General features: G+C 38.9%; 1 protein-coding gene across 1 annotated transcript in view; it reads left to right on the forward strand.

Annotated features, from left to right (window-relative positions):
• Positions 1-509: 509 nt before the first annotated feature.
• The window catches only part of HSF5 (heat shock transcription factor 5), a 49,937-nt gene continuing 23,371 nt past the window's right edge, over positions 510-27,075 (forward strand). The window contains exons 1-5 of the mRNA XM_059998665.1: positions 510-1,194; positions 6,202-6,576; positions 16,286-16,380; positions 19,052-19,573; positions 22,445-22,622. Coding sequence (XP_059854648.1) covers positions 549-1,194; positions 6,202-6,576; positions 16,286-16,380; positions 19,052-19,573; positions 22,445-22,622 — 1,816 coding nt within the window. The 5' untranslated portion in view covers positions 510-548. The remainder of the gene's footprint in view (positions 1,195-6,201; positions 6,577-16,285; positions 16,381-19,051; positions 19,574-22,444; positions 22,623-27,075) is intronic.

The following is a 27,075-nucleotide window of genomic DNA, read 5'->3' on the forward strand; positions in this document are numbered from 1 at the left end:
CACCATCACCATTTTTATTTGGAGAGACAAGCAATTCAACTGTTAGGACTAAGGTTATAGAGTTGTGCCCTTTTCTGTCGAGAAACGTCCGATTTTGTACTGCCCCACTGCTCACTTGCTTAATTCTAAAGTCCCACAGCTCCGCCGGCCGCAGGGAAATATGGGTCTCAGCATTCCACGGGGGTTAACCGGGCCGATCTCTTTGCAGGACGTAACACTACCTGGCGGGCGGCGGTTCCCAGCCCTTCCGGCGGGTTTAGGACGCCGAGAAAGCGCGACTTCCCCGCCACTGCACGTGGCCAGGCGGCTGGGGCTCAGGGGGTGGATCGATCGCGGTGCATCCGGCCGCGCAGCGGGAACTCGAGGCCCCATTGGCTGTGCCAGCGGGCGCCGCGGGGGCTCGCGCACCAACGGTCCCCGGGTTGGCGGCGGCGGCCTGGCGCTGGCAGGAGGGGGCAGGGAGAAGCGAAGGCCCGGGTTGGGGGGGATCGAGAACGGGGTGTGAGAGCCAAGCTCGGAGGGGCGAGGCCCAGGGCCCGGGCGGGGCGATGGAGGAGGCGCTGCTCTCCACCCCCATCAACCCCAACAACTTCCCCGCCAAACTGTGGCGGCTGGTGAACAGCCCCCGGTACCGCTCGATCCGCTGGGACGGCCGCGGCGAGGGGCTGCTCATCGACCAGCCGCTCTTCGAGGCCGAGCTGCTCAGCCCGCCCGTGGCGGGGGCCGGCGGCTGCAGCGGCGGCGTCCGGGGCGCCAGAGCCGAGCCCGAGCTCTTCAAAACCACCAACTTCACCAGCTTCATCCGCCAGCTCAACCTCTACGGCTTCCGCAAGGTGGTGCTGGGCGGGCCGGGCGCGGCGGGGCCCGAGCCGGGGCCTGGGGGCGGCGGGCCGGCGGGCGACGGGCCCCTCCACCACTTCCACAGTCCACACTTCCGCCGCGACCAGCCGCACCTGCTCGTGCACCTCAAGAGGCTCACCAGCGCCAACAAGGCCAAACTGGCGGCCGGCCTGGAGGTGCCCTGCCGGCCGCCCAACCGCTTCCAGAGGCTCCTCATCACGTCGGCCTCGGCCTCGGCCTCGGCCTCAGCCTCCGCCTCGGCCTCGGCCTCCGCCTCGGCCTTGGCCGCCACCTCCCCGCTGCCACATCAGGAGCCGCCGCCGCCACCCGCGGGGTCCCAGCCCGAGTCGCACGGTGAGTCTCGCCCCGCGCCGGGCGCACTGCCGTCAGGGGGCAACCGCCACTTCCGAGGGCATTTCCGCATCCTCTCCTTTGCTGTGTCGGGAATGCCCCCGGGAGCTGCTTCCCGCGGTGCTTGCCCGGAATTGGCCGCGGCACCTGCACCGCCCTCACCCGTGCCGGCGCCCCGCCCCGCCGGCACCGCCTCTGCGCTGAGTCCTCCGTGAACATTGAGGCCCTTCTGTGTCCACTAGCGACCACAGGAACCTCTGCGTTAGGCTTGCTTTCTAGTCCTCCCGGAACCCTTTGGGCTCCAAACCTGTATAGCCGTTTACCTTCTCGAGACGCCGTCTCTCCAAGGCGAACACCTCAAATAAGTAGGCCTTTGTTGGAGCCCTGGTTCTGGAAGAAACACAGAAGGGGCTCCTCTGTTCTGATGGGAAGCAGAACAGAGTTCCTATACAGGGTGAGGATATGGCAGAGGTCAAGGTGGGAGGGAACAGTCACAGCCAGGAGAACTTAGAACATTTATGCCAACCAAGGGAAAGTGAACAAGGTGCCTCGAGTGGAAGTTTGTTCTTGAAGATACATGCCATCTTCCACCCAATGACACATCTAAGAAATCTTGGGAGACGTGTTCTGACAACAATCATATTGTAGGTTCTGGAGTAAGGTGTAGAACAATAGGCGTTTATATATCTTAAAAGCAAAAATATAATAATATATTTTGTTGTTTACCAGATACTGTTCCTGTGTAGAATGAATTGGCTAAACAGTTCTTTCATTATAGCTGATTAGACCTGATGCTTATTTAGGTGTTATGGTTAGACACATGTAAGGCACAAATGGTTTTCTTTACAGCTGTCAAGTTCTAGTTAAACAGGATTTTAGAAAGCTCACATTTGCAGCCTTTGAATTTTTCACTGTTGCCTTCAGTCTTTCAGTTTTGAAAAAATTTTCTATGTATAAGTTTGTATTTACTCAAAGTTCAGAAACTCTCTGATAGAAATTTATTTTATAAACTTGGTTTCTGATGCCCTTCCCCCTCTTCCAGGAAGGTGAGGGTGGCAGTATTCCCTTTCGTTGTTTAAAGAGTCCGTGATATGAAGCAGCATACCAAGAAAGCAACAGAATATAATAACGAGAATTCATTCTTTACCTTCAACTAAAAGAGTAATAGAGACATTTTCATCATGTTAACATGGATTTAACATAAGAGTTGTTGTGGTCCGAGCGCGGGTTGGAAAAGAATTTGCAGACACAAGGCAGAATGTTAAGGAAGGTAGAGTTTATTAAAGAGAAGGGTCGCTGCAAGAACAGTGGGCCGACTTCCTGGTAGCCAGGGAAAGTCGACGATGAGCATGGGTTGCTTGTCTGTTTTTATAGCCAGGGAACCTGCAAGTCATCTGCTGACTGGGCAGAGTACCTATGCTTTCAGTGTGCTGAGCGAGAGAAAAATGGGGCTAATGTCTTTCCTTAAATGGGATGGGAAAGGGACAGGGCATGCTGCTTGGGAGGGCTCTGGGACATCGCAGTGGTCACATTGTGACAGAGTGATAGGAGTCCTGTAACTCTTTGTTGCGGCAGTATTGACCCTTTGAGTTTATCTTGTTCTTTGTCCTTGGAGCGCACCACAGAAGTGTCTGGGTTACTTCTCAGTTATGGAAAAACTGTAGATATACGAATAAAAGTAACACTATGTTCAGTTTAACCTAGGCCCAGGGTTATGAATGAAGCAATGTTCATTTGGAATTTAGAAGATAAGGGATTAGGTTGTGTATCTGTGGAGTTTAGTAGATAAGAGATTAGGTTAGAGTTCTAGTAACCAGTTGGAAAAACAGCAGTGGCATAGGAATGTTCTAAAGGAATATTAAGCCGCTTACTTCCATATAATGGTCATTGAGTTTGGTGGGGAATTGAATGGGAAAAGGCAGTGGAGACAATCCCTTGGCATTCATTTGGTAGAATCTCTGACATGGATATTTGTTTTTCAGATTGTGTGTCTGGTGGGCATAAGGAGAAAAGACTGAAAATGTGTCCGTGGGAAAAATAGGATAACCACTTCAAAGGAAGAAAGAAAGAAACATACATACATACAAGCCAACTCCTCTCTGATTTTCTTTTTCTCTCCCCCATCTTAAACCCAGTTGTATTCTAAGGATAGAGTTCATTTTAGTTGAAGAAATACAGGGACTACATAGGATCTGATTTTCTTCACTTACAGTTCAGTTGGTCAGCATTTTAAAGATTATTTGTTGACAAACATAAATTTAATTCATACTTTTTCAGTGTAGATAATACATCAATCCATATACACCTGAATTACTGTAGTTTTCATGCCTTTCCTGTTTTTTACCATTCTCCCTGTTGGTGTGTGCAGGAGCTGTGTCAGGTGTGGGTTGTCTGCACCACAGGCTTGGTTCACTAGGGAACTGTGTTACTGGTTTGGGTGGAATGTAATGTTAAGTTCAAGAATACCGGCCCGCCTTTGTTTTGCTTTAATTCCATGTTCTAAGTCCTTGGCTCTTCTGTTTTGCCTCACCTAATTTTTATTCTGCTTGATTCTTGCCTTGGTTATATGCCTGACTACGCTGCTCCTTCCCAGTCTCCTTTCTGTTTTCTGTGTTCCACTGCAGCTTCTGGTTTAAATACTTCTCTTTTACAGTAGAGTCCTCTGTTTTCGGACCTAGCTGTCTTACCTAGATCCACTGAGCCAGCTGTCCTGTTCACCTTTTGAGAATGTACTTGATAAGAAATGTGAGGATCACATGTTTTTCCCTGTTTTGTTTGCCCACTGTTGTTATTTTATTTTTAGTGGCAGTTTATTTTACACTACTTGTTAAAGTTTTCTGAACTAAGCAGCAAGTCTGAGCACTAGATAATCTGTTTTTGCCTGGGGATAACAAGCTCTCAAGAGGCAAGTTTTGGGAAGGAGGCAAATTCTTTCCTGGGGATTGATTAGCTCAGATTCACTTTTATAGATGCAATAGAAAATTTAAGAACAGAAATTCAGCCTGCCTTACAGTTCCAGGATTCTGGATTTAATCTTTACCAAATATTTCTTAGATGTTCTGAAGACATGTAGGTGATGTTCTATAAAGTTGGTCAGAATAGAACCCTTAACAGAAGAATAAATAAGAGCTGAGCATGTTTTAGTTCTTTATTTTTAAAAAACAAATTGAAAGGAATGTCCTCCTAATCCTAACCGTGTCCTTATGTTAGCAGCATCTAAAGAATATAAATATTTGGCCATCACTCAGAATTTATCGTAGTAGAAGTAGAATTATATTTTAATTCAGATCTAAACCAGAATTATATTTTAATTCAGATCTAAACCAGAATTTGAGAAATCGAGGTAGAGCATTCGTTAATTATCGGCTTAAGTTATTGACAGTCTGAAAATTCATCAACAACTTAACCCTAAAGAGAATAAAGAAGGGCACACTGTAGCAACATGAAGTTTTAGCATCCAAGAAAAAATCAAGTGGTGGGTAGTTTGGGACCTCAGAAACACCTGTTTGTGAAGAGCAAAAAAATGTTTCTTTAGGTCTTAAAACAAAGAATTCTCAGTGGTAGTTCAAAGTGTGTATACATGTGGAATTGCTAGTCAAGTAGCATAAAAACTATTTTTGTATTTTAAAGGAAAAAAGGAAAAGTAGTTTTTAAGAGGTGTATCATTTAATCTTCTGAGCTTCTGAGTTTTTTTCCACATTAGATTTAGAGCTCTTGATTTCCAGGTTCCAGAATTGTTTACATATATGTATGCATATATTTGTTTATTTTTGGCATTAATGCTTTATTCTTTTTAAATTTTATTTTAAGAGTTTATTTGAGCCAAAATCAATTTGAATGAGGCAGCGGCAAACCAGAAGTGGTTAAGAGCGCTCCCTAATGCTTTATTCTTTAGAGGAAATTAAACACTATAGAAATACTAGAACAAAGGAAGTGTAACATGTAGAATGGTTTTACAGTTTAAATATTTGGAAAAGTAGGTACCTGAGTGCCATCTTTAGCAGATGAGTAGCACATAAATTAGATTTCCTTCTGTTTTATGGATTAGTTTAATAAAACAAATTGAAAAAACCTTGTGAACTAAATAATTTAGTGCGTAAAGCCCTTCCTAAGAGTAAATTAGGCTAGCTATATGTTCAAGAACCACAGTCTTTAAAATAAGTTCAGCTTGCAACATTTATATTTTCCTTTTCCGCATTACATAGTATTGGCCTTTTTCTCTCTTCCTCATCTCCACTTTTTAATTCCTTTCTAATTAGCTGGGTAAGAAAAAGCAAATACTGGAATCTCTTGGCCTGAGTGTGTGGATTTTTAACAAACTCTCCAGGTGATTCAAATGTAGATCAGTGTTTGAGAGCCATTGATATCTAGGAAGGGACTCGACTAGAGATACTCTGAAGAAAAAAAGACCATGGAAAATTATTGATTGAGTTAAGGAATGAACAAGCCAGAGTTTTCAAGCTTGACTTTTCTGCAAAGATTTTTATTAAAATTTGAAAAAATTGAAAGGGAGCAAAGAACATTAAATTACTTTTTGGTGTGTGTTATAATTTATATTTCTTCCACACTTATATCTTTTACGTATATGGTTGAGGGCTTATTTTTGTGCCTATTATTAAGGTTCCTAAATGATTTGAAAGACTGTAATTTCTAAAACTTCTAGGAAGTAGTTTACAGGTTGGAAAAATCTGGGTCAGTCAGTTGAGGTGAAAGGTAAGATGACATTTAACATTTGATTTAATGTTAGAGTCTGGCTACTTTGTCTCTTATGACAGTCATATTGAGAACCAGACAAAAGTTATTTGATTATTTTTTCAGCATTATATGTGTAATCTCATGTTCTGGATTCTGAACAACTTGTTTTTACCAATAAATTTCTGTTGTGTTAAAAGTGGCTGAGAACTCAACATAGCCACAAGTGAAGAGAAGCGCATATTTTGTGACTTTTGGTTTACTGCGTCTGGTGGTGTAATGTAAGATTAGTAAATGTGCTCCTCCTCTTTTATGCAGGACCAGTGGCTGTAGGACAATTCCACCGGTCGTTCCGGCGAGATAGTTTGTCTCCTTACTCCTACGTATCAGCTCCATCCCACAACCACGGTCCTTTCCCTCTGAAAGGTTTAGATCGGACCCCGATTCCTCCTAGAACATGGCAGAACTCTCTTGGAATGCACCCAGGACAAGTGGAAACGTCTCTCACTTTTTCAGATAAAGGGGTTCCATTTCCTGTACTACAGAGGTTTCCAACTGAGGTTACATATACCCTGCAGCCCAGTGCCACATCCGTACATGTTCAACAAGGTCCTCAAACAATGATCAGCTCCTCCCAGAAATATAGTAACTACACACCGTCAGCGCAGTACTCCCAAGCCTACTATCCAACAGGTATGAGAAATTCAAGTTCAGTGGCTTCTCTTAAGGTACTTTTAATGAGAATTTATATTTTTTTAATGTGTTTCTGTATGCCTAAACAAAAATAGGAATATGCACTTAAGAAATGTCAAAGATTTCTCATGAGTACACATTATTTAGCAATAATGTAAAATTTCATTGATGCTTAAAAGTTGTGAAAATTCTGTTCGTGCGTAAAGGTATAGGTTTTAATGAAACTGTTGTATCCTCAAAATATGTCCTAGTAATAAAATTAAGACTTAGTACATCAGACCTTGGTATAACTCCTGCTCTTGGTGTAGTAGTTTTTTGTTTTTTGTGGGTTTCTTTTTTTTTTTAGAAAACCTGCTTATATACATATTACATTGTTTATTTTTTAGTTATGTAGGTGAGACTACCTCATAACGAAATCATGTTAGTATCTCAGTAACGAAGTTTAATAAAAGAGCAACTCACCATCTCTTAAGACTCAATTATATTCTTGTAGTAAAAATGTGATGGTGTGGTTTGGCAGTGCAGTCCCTGCAGTGTTAATCCCAGCCAGTGAAGAACTGGGAGTAGCAGAGAGAAGAGCCTGACAATGACAACTGACCCAGAGCCCAGCCAAGGGCATGGAAGGCCTGCTAGTAGATCTCAAGCCACTCATTGGGAATCCTTAAGATAGTGACCCTCTATTTAGCTTCTTGGGGCTAGGGAGTGTCTTTTTTTGGGGGGGGGGTACATTTTTGCAAAATGATAGCATTACCATTTAATTCAGAACAATTTCATGGTTTTGCAGAAGCACCATAGAGGTGATGTGTGTTTTCATGTAGTGTTTACCCAGAGTGATGAAATGGGGCAATAGAAACAAGTCAAGGGTCAAGGCTTTCAGAAACGACTGGGAAGAGAAGAAAGGGGGCAATCCTTTGCCCTATGAATTAAGGTTCTAGGCATATTAATTAAGTACATCTGGAAGCCATTTCTAGAGGTATTTTGTTAGACCATTTTTCCCAGGCAGGACGAAATCAAAAGCTAAAATAAGTGGAAGGCATGTGAATTAGATAAGGGGGTAAATAATTTGTTGCCTTTTAAAAGTTGTAAATTTGGGAACTGTTCCATTTGTAATAATACTCACTATTTTCTAGCTGGTAGCATCCAACATATTGTTTTATTATTGGCTCATTGCAGTTTACCCAAATATGGCCAGTAAAAGGGATTGCTTTATTTTCTCAAAGCACTTAAGTTTAATAATATTAAAATAATAAAACCAGAGTTTAAATTAGATTGGGTTGTATAGATTTTTGGAGCTGCTACTGTTTTGGAGGATGGAGTTGAGAAGGAAAAGGGGAAGGAATTATATGGAGTAAGATGATATAGCACTTCTAATCATTTACCTATTAGAGATTTAAAAAAATTTTTTTACCTTATTATATAAAAAAAAGTTGAGGCCTAGTTCTTTTTCCCAGATTTTCAATTTTCAGCTACTTCTTTGAAGAACAAAAATATCTGGGTGATCTTTAAAAACAGAAGATGACTAATTTCATGTTATAAGTTGTATATCTTATGTATAGCAACAAGTAGTATCAGATTTTTATTGAGGAGTTTAATCCAATATTTTAATAAACAAATTAGGCATTTCTATCTAAATTATAATTTTGGCTGCCTTCCATATATGCATAGAATATATATATATATATATATATATATATATATATATATATATATATATATATATATATATATATATATATATATACACATACACACAGAGAGCCAGTCTGTGCCTTTCTTACACTTGCTTTATGTTCTGTAGCCTGTCAACTGGACAATACCCCTACTTCCCCTCCTTTTACCAATAAATGTTTCTCTTTCTTTTCCGAACCTCCCTCCAAACCCCCCTCCTCACACTACTAAAGACTAAAGACTCAAAAAGCTTCTGGGGAGTTGAAATTTAGAAGGACTGCAACAGAGAGATGTAGAAATGTTCTTGGCCTTCTAATTTGGAATTTTGGAGAAATTTTCCTATGGACATATTAGACATAGTGGTTAGGTTCTGTATTACTGTTGGTCCTTCTGTTAAGGTATAGATGGTTATAGTCTGGCTTAGGAGCCAGACTAGCCTATATGATGATGTTTCTACGGGAAAATGTATTCCAAGTTCCAAACAATCCTCTTGGAAACTCCTAGTTCTAAATTTTATGAGAACTAGTTATATAGTATTTACTAGAAAACACTACAGATTGTTAATATTATTCCTCATTATGGAAATACTGTTTGTTAAATTATTGTGATTTAAGGATATATGTTATTTTAAAATATTTTATGTTAGCTTGGATTTAAATTTATAAATAAATTTATTAATTTGATAATTACACTGGAAATCGTCTCCAAGAGTCCAAGGTAAGGACTAGGGAAGAGACACATTAAAAGAACAAGTAAATGCTGCTGATGTTTTGATAATGTAGAGTGAATATGAAATAGAATCTGGGGTTATGTGAATTTTTTGTTTTGTCTTCTTTGATATGGATAATTGAAATGACTATGAAGGTTCTGAGGTTACGAGAAAAAGAAATCTCATGATTTCATGATGACTTCAAATATATAGAGGAGTTCTATGATACAATGTAGGCAGAATTGCTTTGAACATTCTGAAGTACTATATAAATAAAAAAATAAAAAGTTGTATTGTTAAATACATAAGACCTGCTATGGAAAAGAAAGTGCTAAAGAAATACTGTACAAGTACTTAATTCCTCCAAATTTTAGGTGAAGGAAGCAAAAAGTAGTGAGCAATTTAACCAGTATTTAGTGAGTACCTGTTTATGAAGGGTTTTACAAATGACTTTCCCAGAGTTAAGTAAAATACTATTCTCAGAGGCAGGATGATAATCACTCCCAAATCCAGCTCTCCAAATCCTAATAAAGTAACTAATTTTGGAATAATGGTCATACTTGTATCCTTTCAAAGTGAACTATATGACTTGAGGTTTGGATCAAATTTTAGTAAAAAACAATACTCAACTTCATTTAAAACTTAGTTATAGGGCTTCCCTGGTGGCACAGTGGTTAGGAGTCTGCCTGCCGATGCAGGGGACGCAGGTTCGTGCCCCGGTCCGGGAGGATCCCACATGCCGCGGAGCGGCTGGGCCCGTGAGCCATGGCCGCTGGGCCTGCGCGTCCGGGGCCTGTGCTCTGCGGCGGGAGAGGCCACAGCGGGGAGAGGCCACAGCGGTGAGAGGCCCGCGTGCCGCAAAAAAACCCCCCCCAAAAACAAAAAAAAAACCCTTAGTTATATTGAAAATAAACTTGGATCTGGTCTTCAAATGGTATAACCAGTAAATTTTGAATTTTGTAATATTTCATAAATTATTAATTTCTCTAGTAAAGCGAAACATTGAGACTAAAAAACTGCTATCAGACTGACTCCTAAATTGACTCACCTGAATTATTTCTTACATTTGTCATTCCTGTCTTGAAGCATCTGTTTTCTTTTTTATTTATTTATTTAATTTTTGGGGGCTGCGTAGGGTCTTAGTTGTGGCACACGGGGTCTTCATTGCGGTGTGGGCTCTTCATTTTGGCGCACGGGCTTCTCTCTAGTTGTGGCGTACAGGTTTTCTCTCTCTAGTTGTGGCATGCAGGCTTAATTGCCCCCCAGTATGGAAGGCAGATTCTTTACCACTGGACCACCAAGGAAGTCCTGAAGCATCTGTTTTCTTTGCCTAGATCGTTTATATTTTTTCCAGTCTTATCACTTCTTCAAAGACAAAATGTTGTAGATCCAGTGCTATTTGACTCTTTTTAGTCTTACCCTATCTTGAATTCAGTTTTTTTCCTCTAATGCTATTTTCACAGTGTGCTGCTATAATTTAATGTCCCTCTTTTATGAAAAACTTCATTTAAGACCTTTTTATTTTACTCATTCTCTATATATTTGAACATACATAAGAATATTAATATATTCATATTTATATAGAGAGTCCTGTATTGAGGAATTGTTTTCCTTTGACTCATGTTGTAATGCTGAATTGACTCAAAATCAACTTTGATTTTTTTTCTGCATTAAGTTTTAAGCTCACAGCAGTGATCAGCAATTTGTAGCTGCCTTTTATCTCATATTTTAATTAACAAATACTTGTATAACAAATCACTGCGACCAGGTACTATTCTGAGCACTTTCCAAATATTAATTAGTTTAATCCTCACAACAACCTTATAAGATAGGGAATGTAGTTATCCTCATTTTATAGATTAGAAACTGAAGCACAGCCAGGCACAAGCAGGGCTGGGGAACAAATCCGGGCAAACTGACTCAAGGGTTCATTATTTTGGCCACTGTGCTCTGCTGCCTGCCTGCCTGTCATACAAAGAGGGACTTTTGTTTTGTTTTTCTTTTGCGAGAGACTCTTTCCTGATATATCTCTTACCCAGAGTTAGTTACTTCCAGATAGGGTAGATGACAGAGTTTGGTGGGGGGACCTCCCCTTCTGTGCTGCCGGTGACAGTGGGACTGGCCCTGGGCTATTGACTCACCCTGCTCAAGCAGAGAGAACATACTCCAGCTGTTGGAGTCAGGGGTCCAGTTTGGGGGCCTCTGAGGAGTGGGGCTGTGTCTAATTCATTTTTGTATCCCCCTGCACCTACCATAGTGCTTGGCCATAATGGGCCCTTAGTAAATAATTTATTGAATGAATGAAATAATTCTAGTCTCAGCTTTGCAGTTAATCATCTGATGGACATTGTGACATTCTGTGGATTATTTCATGTCACTCAGCCTCAGTTTCCCTTTCTATAAAGTGGCAATAATATTTTGGGTCGGGGATTAAATGAATTAATGTATGTGAATAGACTATAAAACTTAAAACACTATTTACATATAAAGGATAACATTTTAAAAACTGTATTTAAAATGGGCCTAGATATTAATACTTTAAAGGCTAACTAAAGTGGTTTGTAAGAACATAGCCTTCCCCTGAAGGTACATATGTTTATTGAAAAACATATTTTGTATCATTATTAAAATTTTTTTCTGAATTGACTCTTGGGCAAAGAAGGTTGCTTATTATTGTTTTAACGTACATTAAATTTTAAAGGTTTGATCTCTAGGCTTCTAATCCTACATAATGTACATAAACAAGTATGGAATCTCAAGTTATAGGAGCTTTCTGATGCTCAGGTAGCCTGTATTGTCAGTTTCTCTGAAAAGGGCTGATTTTGTTCTTATGGAAAGAGGGACTTGGCATAGATACACCAGGAGGTTTTCTTTAGCTGCCAGAAGAAACTAAGCAAAAGCACAATTATATTTTCCTTTCTCTTTACTGAGGTAAAATATATGTAACATAGAATTTACCATTTTCACCATTTTTAAGTGTACAGCTCTGTGGCATTAAATACGTTCACATTATTGTACTAGCATCACCACCATCCATTTCCAGAACTTGTTCGTCTTCCCCCAGCTGAAATCTGTATCCATTAAACACTAACTTCACATTCCCCTCTCGCCATCTTTTGGCAACCACCATTCTACTTTCTGTCTTGAAGAATTTGATAACTCTAGGGACTTCGTATAAGAGCAGACACATATTTGTCCTTTTGTGATTGGCTTATTTCACTTATTTCAAGAGTCATTGATACTGTGGCATGAGTCAACATTTCCTTCCTTTTTATTTTTTATAAATTTATTTATTTTTGGCTACATTGGTTCTTTTTTTTTTAACATCTTTATTGGAGTATAATTGCTTTACAATGGTGTGTTAGTTTCTGCTTTATAACAAAATGAATCAGTTATACATATACATATGTCCCCGTATCTCTTCCCTCTTGTATCTCCCTCCCTGCTGCATTGGTTCTTCGTTGCTGTGTACGGGCTTTCTCTGGTTGCGGTGAGTGGGGGCTACTCTTCGTTGCGGAGCACAGGCTCCAGGCACGCGGGCTTCAGTAGTTGTGGCACACGGGCTTGGTAGTTGTGGCTCGCAGGCTCTAGAGCACAGGCTCAGTAGTTATGGCTCACGGGCTTAGTTGCTGTGTGGCATGTGGGATCTTCCTGGACCAGGGCTCGAACCCCTGTCCCCTGCATTGGCAGGTGGATTCTTAACCACTGTGACAACAGGGAAGTCCCTCCTTCCTTTTTAATGCTGAATAATTTTCTATAAATTTCCATATGTATGGACCACATTTTGTTTATCCGTTCACCTGTTGATAGACACTGGGTTGCTTCCACCTTTGGCTACTGTGAATAATGCTGCTATGAACTTGGTTGTACAATAATCTGTTCTGCTTTCACTTCTTTTGGGTATAGGGTGGAACACCATTTCTTTTCAAATTAACTTAAATTTATTTATTTGGCTGCGGTGCGCGGGTTTTCTCTAGTTGTGGCGAGCGGGGGCTACTCTTCGTTTTGCAGTGCGCGGGCTTCTCATTGCGGTGGCTTCTCTTGTTGTGGAGCACGGGGCTCTAGGCGTGTGGGCTTCAGTAGCTGTGTCACGCAGGCTCAGTAGTTGTGGCACACGGGCTTAGTTGCTCCGCGGCATGTGGGATCTTCTTGGACCAGGGCTCGAGCCCATGTCCCCTGCATTGGCAGGCAGATTCTTCACCACTGTGCCACCAGGGAAGTCCCTAGAAAACCATATCTTTACCTCACTGTAGATGAGGAGATGTTGGGGTTCTAGTTGCTGTAGTAACTTATCTTGAAATTAAATTTACTATTTATTAGGATGTTTTTCCTTTTGAGTATTTATGTTGGGTATTTCCTTACTGTTGACACTGTACTATTCGAGAGTAGATTCACGTCCAAAACATTTTAATTATAGATTTGAATTACCTCCATAGGATAAAGTATATGAACCTCTTTTCCTAACCTATAGTGGATGTGAAAATTTTTACCTTTAGCTAAATTTTTAGTAATCCTGTCTTTATTGTATTACTAGAATTGTTTTTTTGTTTTTTTGTTTTTTTTGCGGTACACGGGCATCTCACTGTTGTGGCCTCTCCCGTTGCGGAGCACAGGCTCCGGACGCCCAGGGTCAGCGGCCATGGCTCACGGGCCCAGCCGCTCCGCGGCATGTGGGATCTTCCCGGACCGGGACGCGAACCCGTGTCCCCTGCATCGGCAGGCGGACTCTCAACCACTGCACCACCAGGGAAGCCCTAGAATTGTTTTTTTAAATGTCATCAACTCTGATATTTATATATGGAATAGAAATTGTTCATTATTTCCAGTTTTTTATTCTATATGCAATTTAATGCCTTAAGTGAACACTGCCTTCAGGAAAATACTGGAAGATCTTTATGCAGATGAACGTGTCTTAGGACATAGCGATAAACTCAGTTTTATAAATGTTAGTGCTTTCACAGTGCTTTCATAATACATGCTAAATGAATTTGTCATGTATTAAGCACACAGTTGCAGTTTTATAGCTAGGTTTTCATATTCAGTAAACTTATTAATACTTTGTTTTGTTCTATTTTGTTGATTATACGAAGTAGCACTGCACTGGTAAGGAAATAGCCATTGAGGAATCTTTTTGGATTATCTGTTCAAGTCCTCCCTTTCTTCATGCAGGTACCTTTCTACTTTCCATTTGTAACTGGACACTTTAAAGGATATTCACTATTTTGATGTTTCCTTAGATTCCAAATCAGCTATCAACTATCTATTAATATATTCTCTGTTATATATTCTATTTCTCCAAGAAATTTATTTTAAAGTACACTTTAACAACTATTCAAAATGTGTAAACAATGGAGTCAGATCATAGCAATATCAGAAAAATAAAGCTAATACCGTTCACTGATTTATTTGTAACAAAACACTTTTATGGTGCCCTGATGGGTGAAAACCTGCAGCCCCTGACTGAGTCCTTTACTGCCACTAGGGGGCTAAGTTTTCCTCAGCTGTTGAAACTAAAGATCCCAGTGTTTTTCAGTTTTGGCGAACCCCGCAGACCCCTCCTTGCTGTTTTGCTTTTTGGATTTAACTTACGTCCCAGGATATTTGTGCCTCTAAATATTATGGGAAACCAAGTTCAAATCCAAAACATTTTAATTGTGTATTTGAATAATCTCCAAGGATATTGGAAATGACAACAGCTTGAATTTTATGTGACCATTCTAGTAATATCTGGCTTTTTTAACCACTGGACTTGTTAAAATTATGTAATAATTCAGAAAACATCAACCCTTATGTTTGTAATTGAACTAGAATTCTATCCATCATTTTAATTGTTTACTTCTGCGTGCAAAATGTAATGCCTTAAAATGCACATGATAAAATAAAATATTTATTTCTTGTATACCTTTATGAACTTCTGACATTTAAAAATTCAGTAGTCAGTAATGGAGAAATAGGGAAGCATTTTAATGAATTTTTACAATCCTTAGGCTAATTCACTTCAAAGTTTACCGAATAAGATTATTTAGTAATATTATTAGCATACTCAAAATATGAAAAACATGGACCAAAAAAGAGAAAGTTGCCACCTTACAAAAAGGATACCTTAAAAATATTCAGCAAGTGGAGTTCTAGTAAAATTAAAATATTACATTTAGGAAGAAGAAAAGATTAGGGAAGTATTATGATATATTAAAGAGCATGTACTTTGGAGTTTGCCTCTGTCACTATCGGCGTTGTGACTTTCGGCACATTTTTTAACATCCCTGAGCTTTAGTTTCCTTATTTTTGTAAAGTAATGTTAATACCTCATTCAATTGTTGTTTGGATTAAATGAGGCCATATATGTAAAGGACCTAGGACTGTGCCTGGAATATGGTAGGTGTCCAACAAATGTCATCCTCTGTTTAATCCAAAGATGTGATGTTATAACTGATTCTCAGTCGTTCTAGAGGGCCTCTCTCTGGAAAAGGGGAGACTCAACCTATTATTAAGGCTACATCTGTAGGTATGACTTTACCAGTAGAAAGAGTTCAGTCTTTTCATGGTATCCTAACTATAAAGAGAAAGTTTGGAAAATGTATTTCCTTAGCTAAAATAATAGCATTGTTAGCTATTTACTTATTGCTTGCTTACTGTATGCCAGTACTGTTCTTAGTGCTTTGTGCATATTAACTCATTCACTCCTCACAACAAACATGTTAGGTAGGTACTATTATTTTCCCTATTCTAACAGAATGCAGAAACTAAGGCCCAAGGGGATTAACGTTGCTCAAGTTTATACAGCTATTAAAATTTTGGAGCTGGGCTCCAAAGCCAGGCAGTCTGGCTCTAGAATCTGAATTCCTAACCACTTGTCTAAATTGTTAAAACATTGTTTTCATAGATTCCACTGGATGCATTGTACAACAGTAGGAGTGCTTGGAGTGTACTTATACTTATTTTATCCTTAAAAACCTTCCTCCAAATGTTTGTTACTATTAAAATGATTGAAATAATTATTTTAGAATTCTGAATATGTTCTGATATCTTCAGTAAAAGGAAATTACTACTTTCAGTGAGAATAAATGTTTGGTTAGAAGGGCAACAAAATGTTTAGGTGCTAAAGAAATCATTTATAAAAGTAGACATGACCCTTTTAAATGACTTTTAATATTGCCTTATTACCATTTGTTTTCAACAAATAAGGACACCTAATTGGACCAAATATATTTTATTGCACCCACAAAGGAAAACTTTTGGAATTTTTTGTTCCAAGTTGAAAGAGAGGAGTGCCTTGAATGCTGTAGAGGTTGATTTGGGTTGACGGCTTTTCTGTGTTTGGATTTGTTCCAGCTGTGCTGCAGTGCTGCTCTCCTACCCACATGGATGCGCTCAGTAGTTGTGTGACTCCCACTGCCCCTTCCTATGCACACTGCAACTACTTCCAGGTAAGATGCTGGGAACAATGGACATACCCTGCGTCAGGTACAATACGATTGGCCTTGCAGAATTCCAAAGTGTAATTTTATCTTAATGAGTAGCCAGAGGTAAGCTGTGGATTATGGCCTTAGTTTTTCTCAATTCTAAAAAAAAAAGAGTTGATGTAAATGATGTCTGAGGATTCTTCTAGGCCTACACTATCTTCTTGGCCTACTCTTAGGCACTAGCCACATGTAGCTATTTAAATTTAAATGAATTAAAGTTAAATAAAATTTAAAACTCATTCCTCAGTAGGGAGGGTGGGAGGGAGGGAGGTGCAAGAGGGAGGAGATATGGGGATATATGTATATGCAGAGCTGATTCACTTTGTTATGAAGCAGAAACTAACACACCATTGTAACCAATTATACTCCAATAAAGATGTTAAAAAAAAAATCATTCCTCAGTCACACTAGCCACATTTCAGGTGCTTAATAGTTTCGTTTGGCTAGCGGTTACCAAATTTTATAGTACAGATAGAGAACATTTTCATCATTGCTGACAGTTAGTTGGAACAATGTTGTTCAACTAACTGTCAACAATGGTAAAATTGATTACCATGGTAAAATGAATACCAGATAAACTCTAAAAGTATATAAATCACCAAATGACAGATCCTTCCAAGATGGTACAATTACTTTTTTTTTAAAGGAGAAAGGAAAATGATGTCAAAAATGAGAAAGCCCCCATGTTGTAAACACTGCACTTCGATTTTTTCTCATATTTGTTAGGAAGCAATTGCTTTGATTTAAATGTTGTAGACTACTACTTCTAGGATAAGATTAAATCCCATGTTTGTATTTTTATGCTATAGTTGCTTAAAGATTGGAATTGTTTTCCTTTGATATCATGTAGTCATGATAGCTTCTGTTCTTTAGAGAATATCTTACTATTGACATTACAGTACTCAAAAGAACATTCCTTTTTTCTTTTTTGTCTTTTCTTTCTTTTCTTTCTTTGAGGAGTATAGAATCAGATCAAGGAGACTTAGCTGGACTTTTTTTTTTTTTTTTTTTTTGCGGTACGCGGGCCTCTCACTGTTGTGGCTTCTCCCATTGCGGAGCACAGGCTCCGGACGCGCAGGCCCAGCGGCCATGGCTCACGGGCCCAGCCGCTCCGCGGCACGCGGGATCCTCCCGGACCGGGGCACGAACCCGCGTCCCCTGCATTGGCAGGCGGACTCCCAACAACTGCGCCACCAGGGAAGCCCAGCTGGACATTTTTAATGGCAGCTGTCATCAAGCATGTTAGTCTAGCCGATTCATCTTCACTGGAAGGACATATCTATCTCACAAATTAGATGCTCTTGTCTGTAGATCCAGGCATTCTCTCCCCTGGATCATACTGGAGATACTCTGTTGGTGTTATATCTTGATTATATTTATGTTTTAAATAAATCATTTAAAACATCTTTGAAGACCTTTGCTTACTACAAAGACAATACATGTTCACTGTAGGAAAATAGAGATAAGTAGACATAAAATTTTTAAATGGAAAAAAGGGAAGTATTTCAGATAACGTTCTGGAAATAAATGCAGTTAGTTTTGTTGGCCTGCAGATATGAGTGTGCATGAATGGTCAGTATATTGCAGTGGTTAAGAGCAAGAACTCTGGAGTCAGGCACACCTAGGTTTGAAACCTGACTCTGTCAGTTACTTCTTTGTGACTTTGTATGAATTATGAAGTTACTCTGAACTTCAGTTCCATCCTTTGGAAATAGAGATGATCACATTTCATAGACCTCTTGTGAGGATTAAATGAAATAATGTATGTAAAGCACTTTGTATGTGCTTGGCACATAGTAAGATCTCAATAAGTGGGGCTATCAGCTATAGTAAAGTAGCTTGATGCTTAAACCATTCGGATTTACATTATTTGGCATTATGGCCTTCAAATCATTGACGCAATCATTGTCAATGTGTTTGGCAATATTGACTCACTACATGTTTTATTTAATAGTAACTCTTCCGTATCTTATGTTTATAACCTGAGATATTCAGCAAACATGTATTGAATGCCTGCTCTGTGCAAAGTACTGTGTATAAGAGAATACATCTTGAAGATATCAGTCTAAAAGTGACAGCTATTTTAATCTATTGTTTTATTATTTAAATAATCTCAGGACCAAAGGACATTTGATATTCCGTACATTTTTTCCCAGATCATTTGGAACAGAATAACAGTACCTCCCCCCTGAATCTATAGAAGCAATGGTGGACTTGTGAGCATCCTGTGTTTGACATTTCCTTACTACATTCCTAAACCAGTATATTACAGATACAAGTGACGTTTTTGTCTGTCAGCCTTTATGGAAGAGTTTGGTTTATAGACATTTTATCAACAAATAGATTTTTGGGTACTATGACTTTTTTGATTTTGTGTACTTTAACCCTGAGAATTATTGGTCCATTCCAGTATTAAACTTAATATAGTGGTTGACACATAATAGTTCCTGTGTAAGTGTTAACAATAGAGTCGAAGCTACTACTGCTGAAAAGTTGATTGGCATTCAAGTTTTCTTAGTGAGCTTTAAGTTTAATTTGTTTATATTTAGCGTTCATCAGCCTAAATGTTGTTGCTTTCCTCCTTAATCTCATATTTGGTTTTCTATCCAAACAGTCCTATTTTCTCTTTTCCCAGAATCCTCCAGTGCAATCCTCCTATCCAGTTGAATTTCTGCCTTCTGATTGGCCTTGCAGTGCTACTGATGAAAATAAAAAGTCAGAATTAAACCTAGAGGCTGCTTTTCAGATAGTAGATGAGTTGCATTCCTCCCCTAAATTGGAGATGGTAAAGGTGGAGCCTGTTGAGAATCAGTGCTCAACATCTCAGTCTAACAGAGGCCAACATATCCTAGCTAATTCAAACAACAGCAATCCATCTTCCACAAGTCAGGCTAGCCAGCTGGAGCCACTTACTGCTGTAGGCTCAGATATTACGTCTTTTGTGGCTGGAACAGAACAAGCAATTACCTGCTCTCTACCACAGTCACCTGAGTACAACTATACCATCCACACGGCTCAGCCTGTTGAAAACACTACAATGCAGGAGTCTGCAGCCAGTCAGCAAGCTCATGTCAAACCGAAGGAGCAGCTAAGTCATAATCCATCTCCGTCTTCAGTAGTATTTGTGCAGGAAGGGCTACCGTTCAGCACACACGAGGTAAGAGGCAAAGAAAAAATCCTAATAGAGCTCAAAGGTACCTAGTGCTTCTTGCTGAAGACTGTTCTAGTGGAGACTTTGTCCAGGTTTTATTTGGGTTTAATACCAGTTCATTATGCTCTTCAGAAGGATCGTGTCCCAGTGGTTCTGCACAAAAGATTCAGAAGTAACCTTAACCTTCAGGCATCCTCTCACTACTGTTGTGGTCTGAAGTCAGCCTCTAGAGAGGCAGTCTGAATGAGCATTGTGGTATGACTGATTTGCATGTTAAAAGCATCCCTTGAGTTTTGCTTCCTAACTTAGTTTGGATGGACTAGGTGTGCCTGGCTGATTAAATTCCACTCCTCAGAAGGGATGGTTTATCTCATAGATAATATCAGGACTTTCCTGGCCATTTGTAGCATGGAGGTAAGGAGGTGGTTGGAGGTGTTTTCATACTTTCTTACAGCATCATTGAATTCCAAATTTTTTTTAAAGATTTATTTATTTGCTTAATTTATTTTTGGCTGTGTCGGGTCTTAGTTGCAGCAGGCGGGATCTTCGTTGAGGCATGTGGGATCTTCCGTTGAGGCATGGGGGATCTTTCTTTGTGGCGTGCAGGTTTTCTCTCTCTAGTTGTGGTGTGCAGGCTCCAAGGCGTGTGGGCTTTGTAGTTTGTGGCACGCCGGCTCTCTCGTTGAGGCGCGCGGGCTCAGTAGTTGTGGCGTGAGGGTTTAGTTGCCCCATGGCATGTGGGATCTTAGTTCCCTGACCAGGGATTGAACTCGCATCCCCTGCATTGTAAGGTGGATTCTTTACCACTGGACCACCAGGGAAGTCCCTATAGAATTCTAATTTGACTTGACAGCATACTGTGTTTAAATTTCCCTACTAATATTCTCATTCCTAAAGCAGAATTCTGACTCTAGTTTGAGAGATATATTCTGAAGGTAGAGACTAATTCCTTTATTGCTGCTAGCTTATGACCGAGAAATGAATAAACTTTGATTCCAAAAAATAAAAGTACATCCAAATTAAAATCACTTTTGTGATTATTTTTTTTCCTACTTAATTTTTTTTCTTGATCTTAGCCTGATACATATGTATTTCATTTTGGATTTTTTTTCTTTAATGGAACTGAAAATGTCTTCATTGTTAGAGATTCCCAAGATAACTTTTTGGCAGTTTGTGTGTGTGTATGGGGGGCGGGTTGTGGCCGCACTGCACGGTTTGTGGGATTTTAGTTTCCTGACCAGGGGTTGAACCCAGGCCCTCGGCAGTGAGAGCGCAGAGTCCTAACCAATGGACCACCAGGGAATTTCTGGCAGTTTTTAAAATGCATTCTTTTCTAGCTCTAACTTTAGATCCAAATGTCTTATGGGGTTTTTGGATTTATTTATTTATTTAATTTATTTTTGGCTGTGTTGGGTCTTCGTTGCTGCACATGGGCTTTCTCTAGTTGCGGCAAGTGAGGGATACTCTGCGTTGTGGTGCGTGGGCTTCTCATTGCGGTGGCTTCTCTTGTTGTGGAGCACCGGCTCTAGGTGCGCGGGCTTCAGTAGTTGTGGCTCGCGGGCTCTAGAGCGCAGGCCCAGTAGTTGTGGTACACGGGCTTAGTTGCTCCGCGGCATGTGGAATCTTCCTGGACCAGGGCTCGAACCCGGTCCTCTGCATTGGCAGGCGGATTCTTAACCACTGCACAACCAGGGAAGCCCTATCTTATGGTTTTTATCAACTCATTGTCCTTCTTGAGCCCAACTGTTGAGATCCGGTATACTGTGTATTAATATTATAAATTCAATAGACCAAAGATAGTCCCATTATGTTTCAAATATGCCTGTGAAAAGAACATGAAATTTGCCTTTATTCCTTCGTAGTCACATCCAAAAGATTAGATTTTGTACCTTAAAATTGCATTCACACAGTTATTTTTTTTTTAATTTGGATATCACAGCTTTTGAAAGCTATATTTTGAACTCCTAGCTCTACTTCATTATATTGTTTTATTTTAAAATAAATTCATAAACAAATAGAGTATTTGAGAAGTTGGTCAGCTTGACAAAGGGATTTGATATTCCAAAGAAAACATAGGAACTCCAAGAGAGAAATTCATATGTCATAAGCAGAGCAGATCTAGATTTCATAGGGAGTGAAGCTTATACAAATTTGAGGTCCTCATTAAGCCAAAGAATACAAAATTAATAGAATAAAGTGTTTATAACCCCTCTGACATCATCCAACAGGATAATGCCTATGGCCATTCCAGTATCACCAAGAGGGGCAGGCAATCTGATGGAAGGGATGTTAGAGTGGGAAAAGATAGTGGTATTAACCAATTGTGAATTTGTGTGATGTGAATTTTACCAAAAAAGAAAAAAGAAACTTCATGGTGAATCTTCCTCTGATCGTAAGTAAATATTGTAGCTCCATAGACATTTCAGTAGTTTGTGTATGGGGAAATATACATCTTACTACCGAATATTGAGATTAGCTTAACAAAATCGGGTGGTATCATTCTTTTTTTTTTTTTTTTTTTTTTTTTTTTTGGCGGTAAGAAAATGGCGGGTCTCTCACTGCTGTGGCCTCTCCTGCCGCGGAGCACAGGCTCTGGACGCACAGGCTCAGCGGCCGTGGCTCATGGGCCCAGCCGCTCCGCGGCATGTGGGATCCTCCCGGACCGGGGCACGAACCCGCGTCCCCTGCATCGGCAGGCAGACTCTCAACCACTGCGTCACCAGGGAAGCCTGGGTGGTATCATTCTTAAGGATGAAAAGCCTTACAGTCTTATTTGTTGGATCATGTTTCTATAGTAGAACTCCTGTGTTAAAATATCTTAGCTTTTAGTAGATATTTGGGGAAATTTTGGAATAATGAGTGGGTTTAATATTTTAGGTGGATGCCAGTATAAAATGCCAGATGAAAACACCTGAGAATATCTTGCCTTCAGAACAGATGGGATTCCTTATTTCAGAAATGGGGCCTGCTAGCAAGCCTAGTAAAGACACAGGTTTATCCACTCCAGCCAGATACAGCGAGCGAAGAAGCAACTCACAGCAAGGAAAGTCCCCTGGTAAGGATTATTGTGCTCTAGAATGCTAGCAGTAGAATCATAGTGTAGAATTAATATATGAATGATAGTTTTTCTAGTCTTCATTTATTATTCATAATTGTAATATACTAATCACATTGCTGTTTCATACAACTGCAATTTTAACTCTTTATTTTTTCTTAATCATCCTTTTAAAGTATGTAAACGTTATATTCCAGTATTGCATGTAAGAGTATGAGCTTTTGAAAAGAGAACATGGTAAGTAAAAGCAAAGGAATTTGGATTATTTAACTTGGAGAATGCAAGGATGAAGGGTGATTCAATAACTGCTTCAGATGCCAAAGACTTTGTAATTACGGAAGTACTTGTTCTCTTATTAGCAGAGTATAGTACAAGAGGGAATATGCTTAAACTGTGGCAGGAAAAAATTAGATGGACATTAAAGACATTATCCGGAGCATATTGTAAAGATACTCTAAAGTATGACTCTGTATCAATGGGATTTTTCTTGTGGTTTGTAGGAGCCCGAGTGATTGTTTTAGTACAGTTGCTGCTACTCTTTCTAGGGAAATTGGAAAGAATCATTTTTTTAAGAAAATGGTGACATCCAATAAAACATGTTTCTTGTATGATCCAAAACCAAGTCATCAAAGTCTTCAGTGGACAACTTGAATATTCTCAAATTATATGCATGTCAGAGGCATGCAGTTCAGTGAATTAATGAATCAGGTTAAGCAATCATTTTAACCCATAAAAATTGGAAAAATCTTGGGAACTTCTGTGAGAATTTCTCCAAAAAGCAAACTAATAGTAATATGATCGAGATGTTGTTTAGACTCATTGGGTTCTTTCTGCAAAATGCCTTTTAGACTAAAAGCTATCTTGATCACTCATTTTGTTCGTTAAACTTAGCTTGCACAGTTGCTTTTAGTTGAGTATATGATCCAATCTACGATCAAAGATTAAGATTTCTTACCACTGCAGATGTTCAAAGCAATGGCACAGACTTTGAAGGCAATTTAGAAAAGGACAGTGATGAATATTTACTACACACTCACTTTTATGACATACAGCAAACTTGATGAAACTGGTATTATCGTCTTAAAGATCGGGAAACTTAATCTTGGAGAGGATAAGTAACTTGTTCAAGATCACATTAATTTAGCTAATATTCTACTCACAGTCCTTCTGTTGACTGTGTCCTTTGATGCACAAAAGTTTTAAGTTTTATGTCGTCCCATTGGTCTACTTTTCCTTTTGTTGCCTGTGCTTTCGGTGTTGTATCCAAGAAAGCATTGCCAAGTCCAGTGTCATGAAGTTTTTCCACTATGTTTTCTTCCAGGAGTTTTATAGTTTTAGGTCTTATATTTAGGTCTTTAGTCCATTTTGAGTTAATATTTGTAGACAGTGTAAGGTAAGGGTCCAACTTTATTCTTTTGCATGTGGACATCCAGTTTTCCTACAACCATTTGTTGAAGAGACCTTTCCCCACTGAGTGGCCTTGGCATCCTTGTTGAAAGTCACCTGACCATATATGTGAGGGTTTATTTCTGGTTTCTTTATTCCAGTCCACTGGTCTATTTTTCTGTCGTTATGCCAGTACCATATAATCTCTGTTTAACCAATCAATTCTGCCATTGTAGCACAAAAGCAGTCATAGATAATACATAAATGAATGTTTGTGGCTATACTTCAGTAAAACTATTTACAAAAACAGTTGCTGGGCCCAGTTTGACCCAAAGGTCATAATTTACCAACCCCTGAGTTAGACTAACAGTTTATTTCTGAAAAGCAATAGTGGAAGCCAGAAAGGAGTAGAATCATATTTTTAATATATGAAAAGAAATCCGCAGTCCTGGAAATCTCTACGCAGCCAAAAGATCCTTCAATAATGATGGCAAAAATGAAGACATTTTCAGATAAACACAAAATAGAGAGCATGTGCCACAGCAGATAAACAGTAAAGGAAATTCTACAGAGTGGTCTTCAGGCAGCAGGAAACAAGGAGACATACTGTAGCTTCTAGGGTAATCACCAAAATTGGTATAGAAATAATCCAAAAAAAAAAGGCAGGAAAGGAGGAAGCAAGGAATTAAAAATAAGGAAGACAGAGAAAACAAATAGTAAAATGGTTGACCCAAATTTAGCCAATACAACTATTATATGTAAATGGTCTTAAAATCTCAAAGACAGAGATTGCTAGAGTAGATAAAAGGGCAAACTCCTACTATAGGCTGGCTACAGGAGACATGTAGGTTGAAAGTAAGTGGATAGAAAAAGATACAACATGCAAACAGGAAGAACGAGAAGGCTGGTATGGTTATTTTTAAATATCAGAAAAAATAGACTTTAAGACAAAGAGTGTTATAAAGAGGGCCACTTCATAATGATGAACAATTCATCAGGGAGGTGTATCAACTGTAAATGTGTTTTTTGTAGTAATAGAGTTTCAAAATACATGAAGCAAAAATTGACAAAAATTAAAGGGGGAAACACAATTCGTCAATGTACTAGGATATTTTAATACTTCTGTCTAAGCAATTGATAGAACAACTAGACAAAATATCAGTAAAGACATAGAAGATCTGAACAACATAAACACCTTGATCTAATTGGCATTTATAGTACACTGAGCATCCAGCAACTGCAGAATATACATTGTTCTCAAGTGCATATAGTACATTTACCAGGATAGGTCATTCATCGGGCCATAAAACAAGTCTCAATACATTTAAAAGAACTGAAGTCATACAAAGTGTACTTTCTGAATATAACAGGATTAAATGAGAAATCAGTAACAGAGTAATTAGGAGAACCTCAGATATCTGGAAATAAAGTGACATACTTCTAAATAATTTGTGAATCAAAGACAAAATCACAAGGAAAATTAGAAAATATTTTGACAATGAAAATACAACATCACAGTTTGCGGGATGCAGCTAAAACAGTGTTAGAATGAAATGTGTAGCTTTAAATGCTAATATTAGAAAAGAAGTAAGATCTAAAATCAATGACCTGAGGTTTTACCATACGAAACTAGAAAAAGAAGAGGAAAGTAAACCCAAAGGAAATACTAAAAATAAAAATAGACATCAATGATATAGAAAACAGACAATTGAGAAGACTAACAAATATAAAACTGGCTTTTTGAAAAGATCAACAAAATTGACAAACTCCTAACTACACTGATCAGGAAAAAGAGAACAAAAATCATAACTACCAAGGATGAAAAGAGATTAACACCTCAGAATCTGTGAATAGTAAAAGGATAGTAAGAGAATATTATGAACAGTCTTATGTTAATGAACACAACCACATAAATGGAATAGCCACAGCTCTTAAAAAATACACCTTGTCAAAATTCACACAAGAAGAACCAAGGAATAGCCCTATATAGATTAAAGAAGTTGGTTATCAAACATTTTCCTCAAAGGAAGGAAGAAAACTACAGACTAATAATCCTCATGAATGTAGATGCAAAAATAATTAACAAAATGTAAGTAAATTGAATGCAACAATATGTAAAAAGGCTGATAGACAAAGTAGAGTTTGTCTCAAGAATGCAAGGCTTGATTGAATTTCAAATGCTAATATTATGCACCATATTAACAGAGTAAAGGAGAAAAAACTCTATGATGATTTTAATAGATTCAAGGAGAGCACTTGACAGACTTCAGCACTCATTTGTAATAAAAACTCTCAGCAAAGTAGGAATAGTAGAACATTTCTCAAACTGATAAAGAATATCTATAAAATATGTATAGTGAGGATCATGATTAATAGTGAAAGACTAAACTGTTTACTCCAGAGACTGGGAACAAGGCAAGGATGCCCACTTTACCACTTGTATTCATTATTGTACTGGTGGACCTAGCCATTGCAATAGGCAAGAAAAAGAAGTAAAAGGCGTAAAGATTGGAAAGCACACAACTGGAAAATGAAATTTAAAAAAAATAAAACATTTATGGTAGGCCCAAAATCATAACATACCTAGGAATAAGTTGAACAAAATATGTCTAAGGCCTCTACGCTGAAAACTACAAATTTTGCTGAAAGAAATTAAAGAAGACAAATAAATGGAAAGATGTGCCATGTTCATGGATAAGAATACCCAATATTGTTAAAGTGACAGTTCTCCCCAAGTTGATCTATAAATTCAATGCAATCCTAATCAAAATTCTAGTAGACTTTTTTTTCTTTAATGACAAGCTGATTCTAAGATTTAAAAGAAAATGCAAAGGACAGAGATTAACCAAAGCAATTTTTAAAAATAAAAAATTGGAGGAGACTTTACCAGATTTCAAGACTTACCATAAAGCTAAAATAATCAAAATCGTTTGGTATTGGTGAAAAGAGGGACCTATAGATGAATGAAACAAAATAGAGAGTCCAGAAATAGATCCGCACATATGTGGTCAATTGATTTTCAACAAAGGTGCTAAGGCAGTGCAATGGAGAAAGGAAAGTGTTTTCA

The sequence above is a fragment of the Delphinus delphis genome, chromosome 19, assembly GCF_949987515.2.
Source record: "Delphinus delphis chromosome 19, mDelDel1.2, whole genome shotgun sequence".
Lineage (NCBI taxonomy): Eukaryota > Metazoa > Chordata > Mammalia > Artiodactyla > Delphinidae > Delphinus > Delphinus delphis.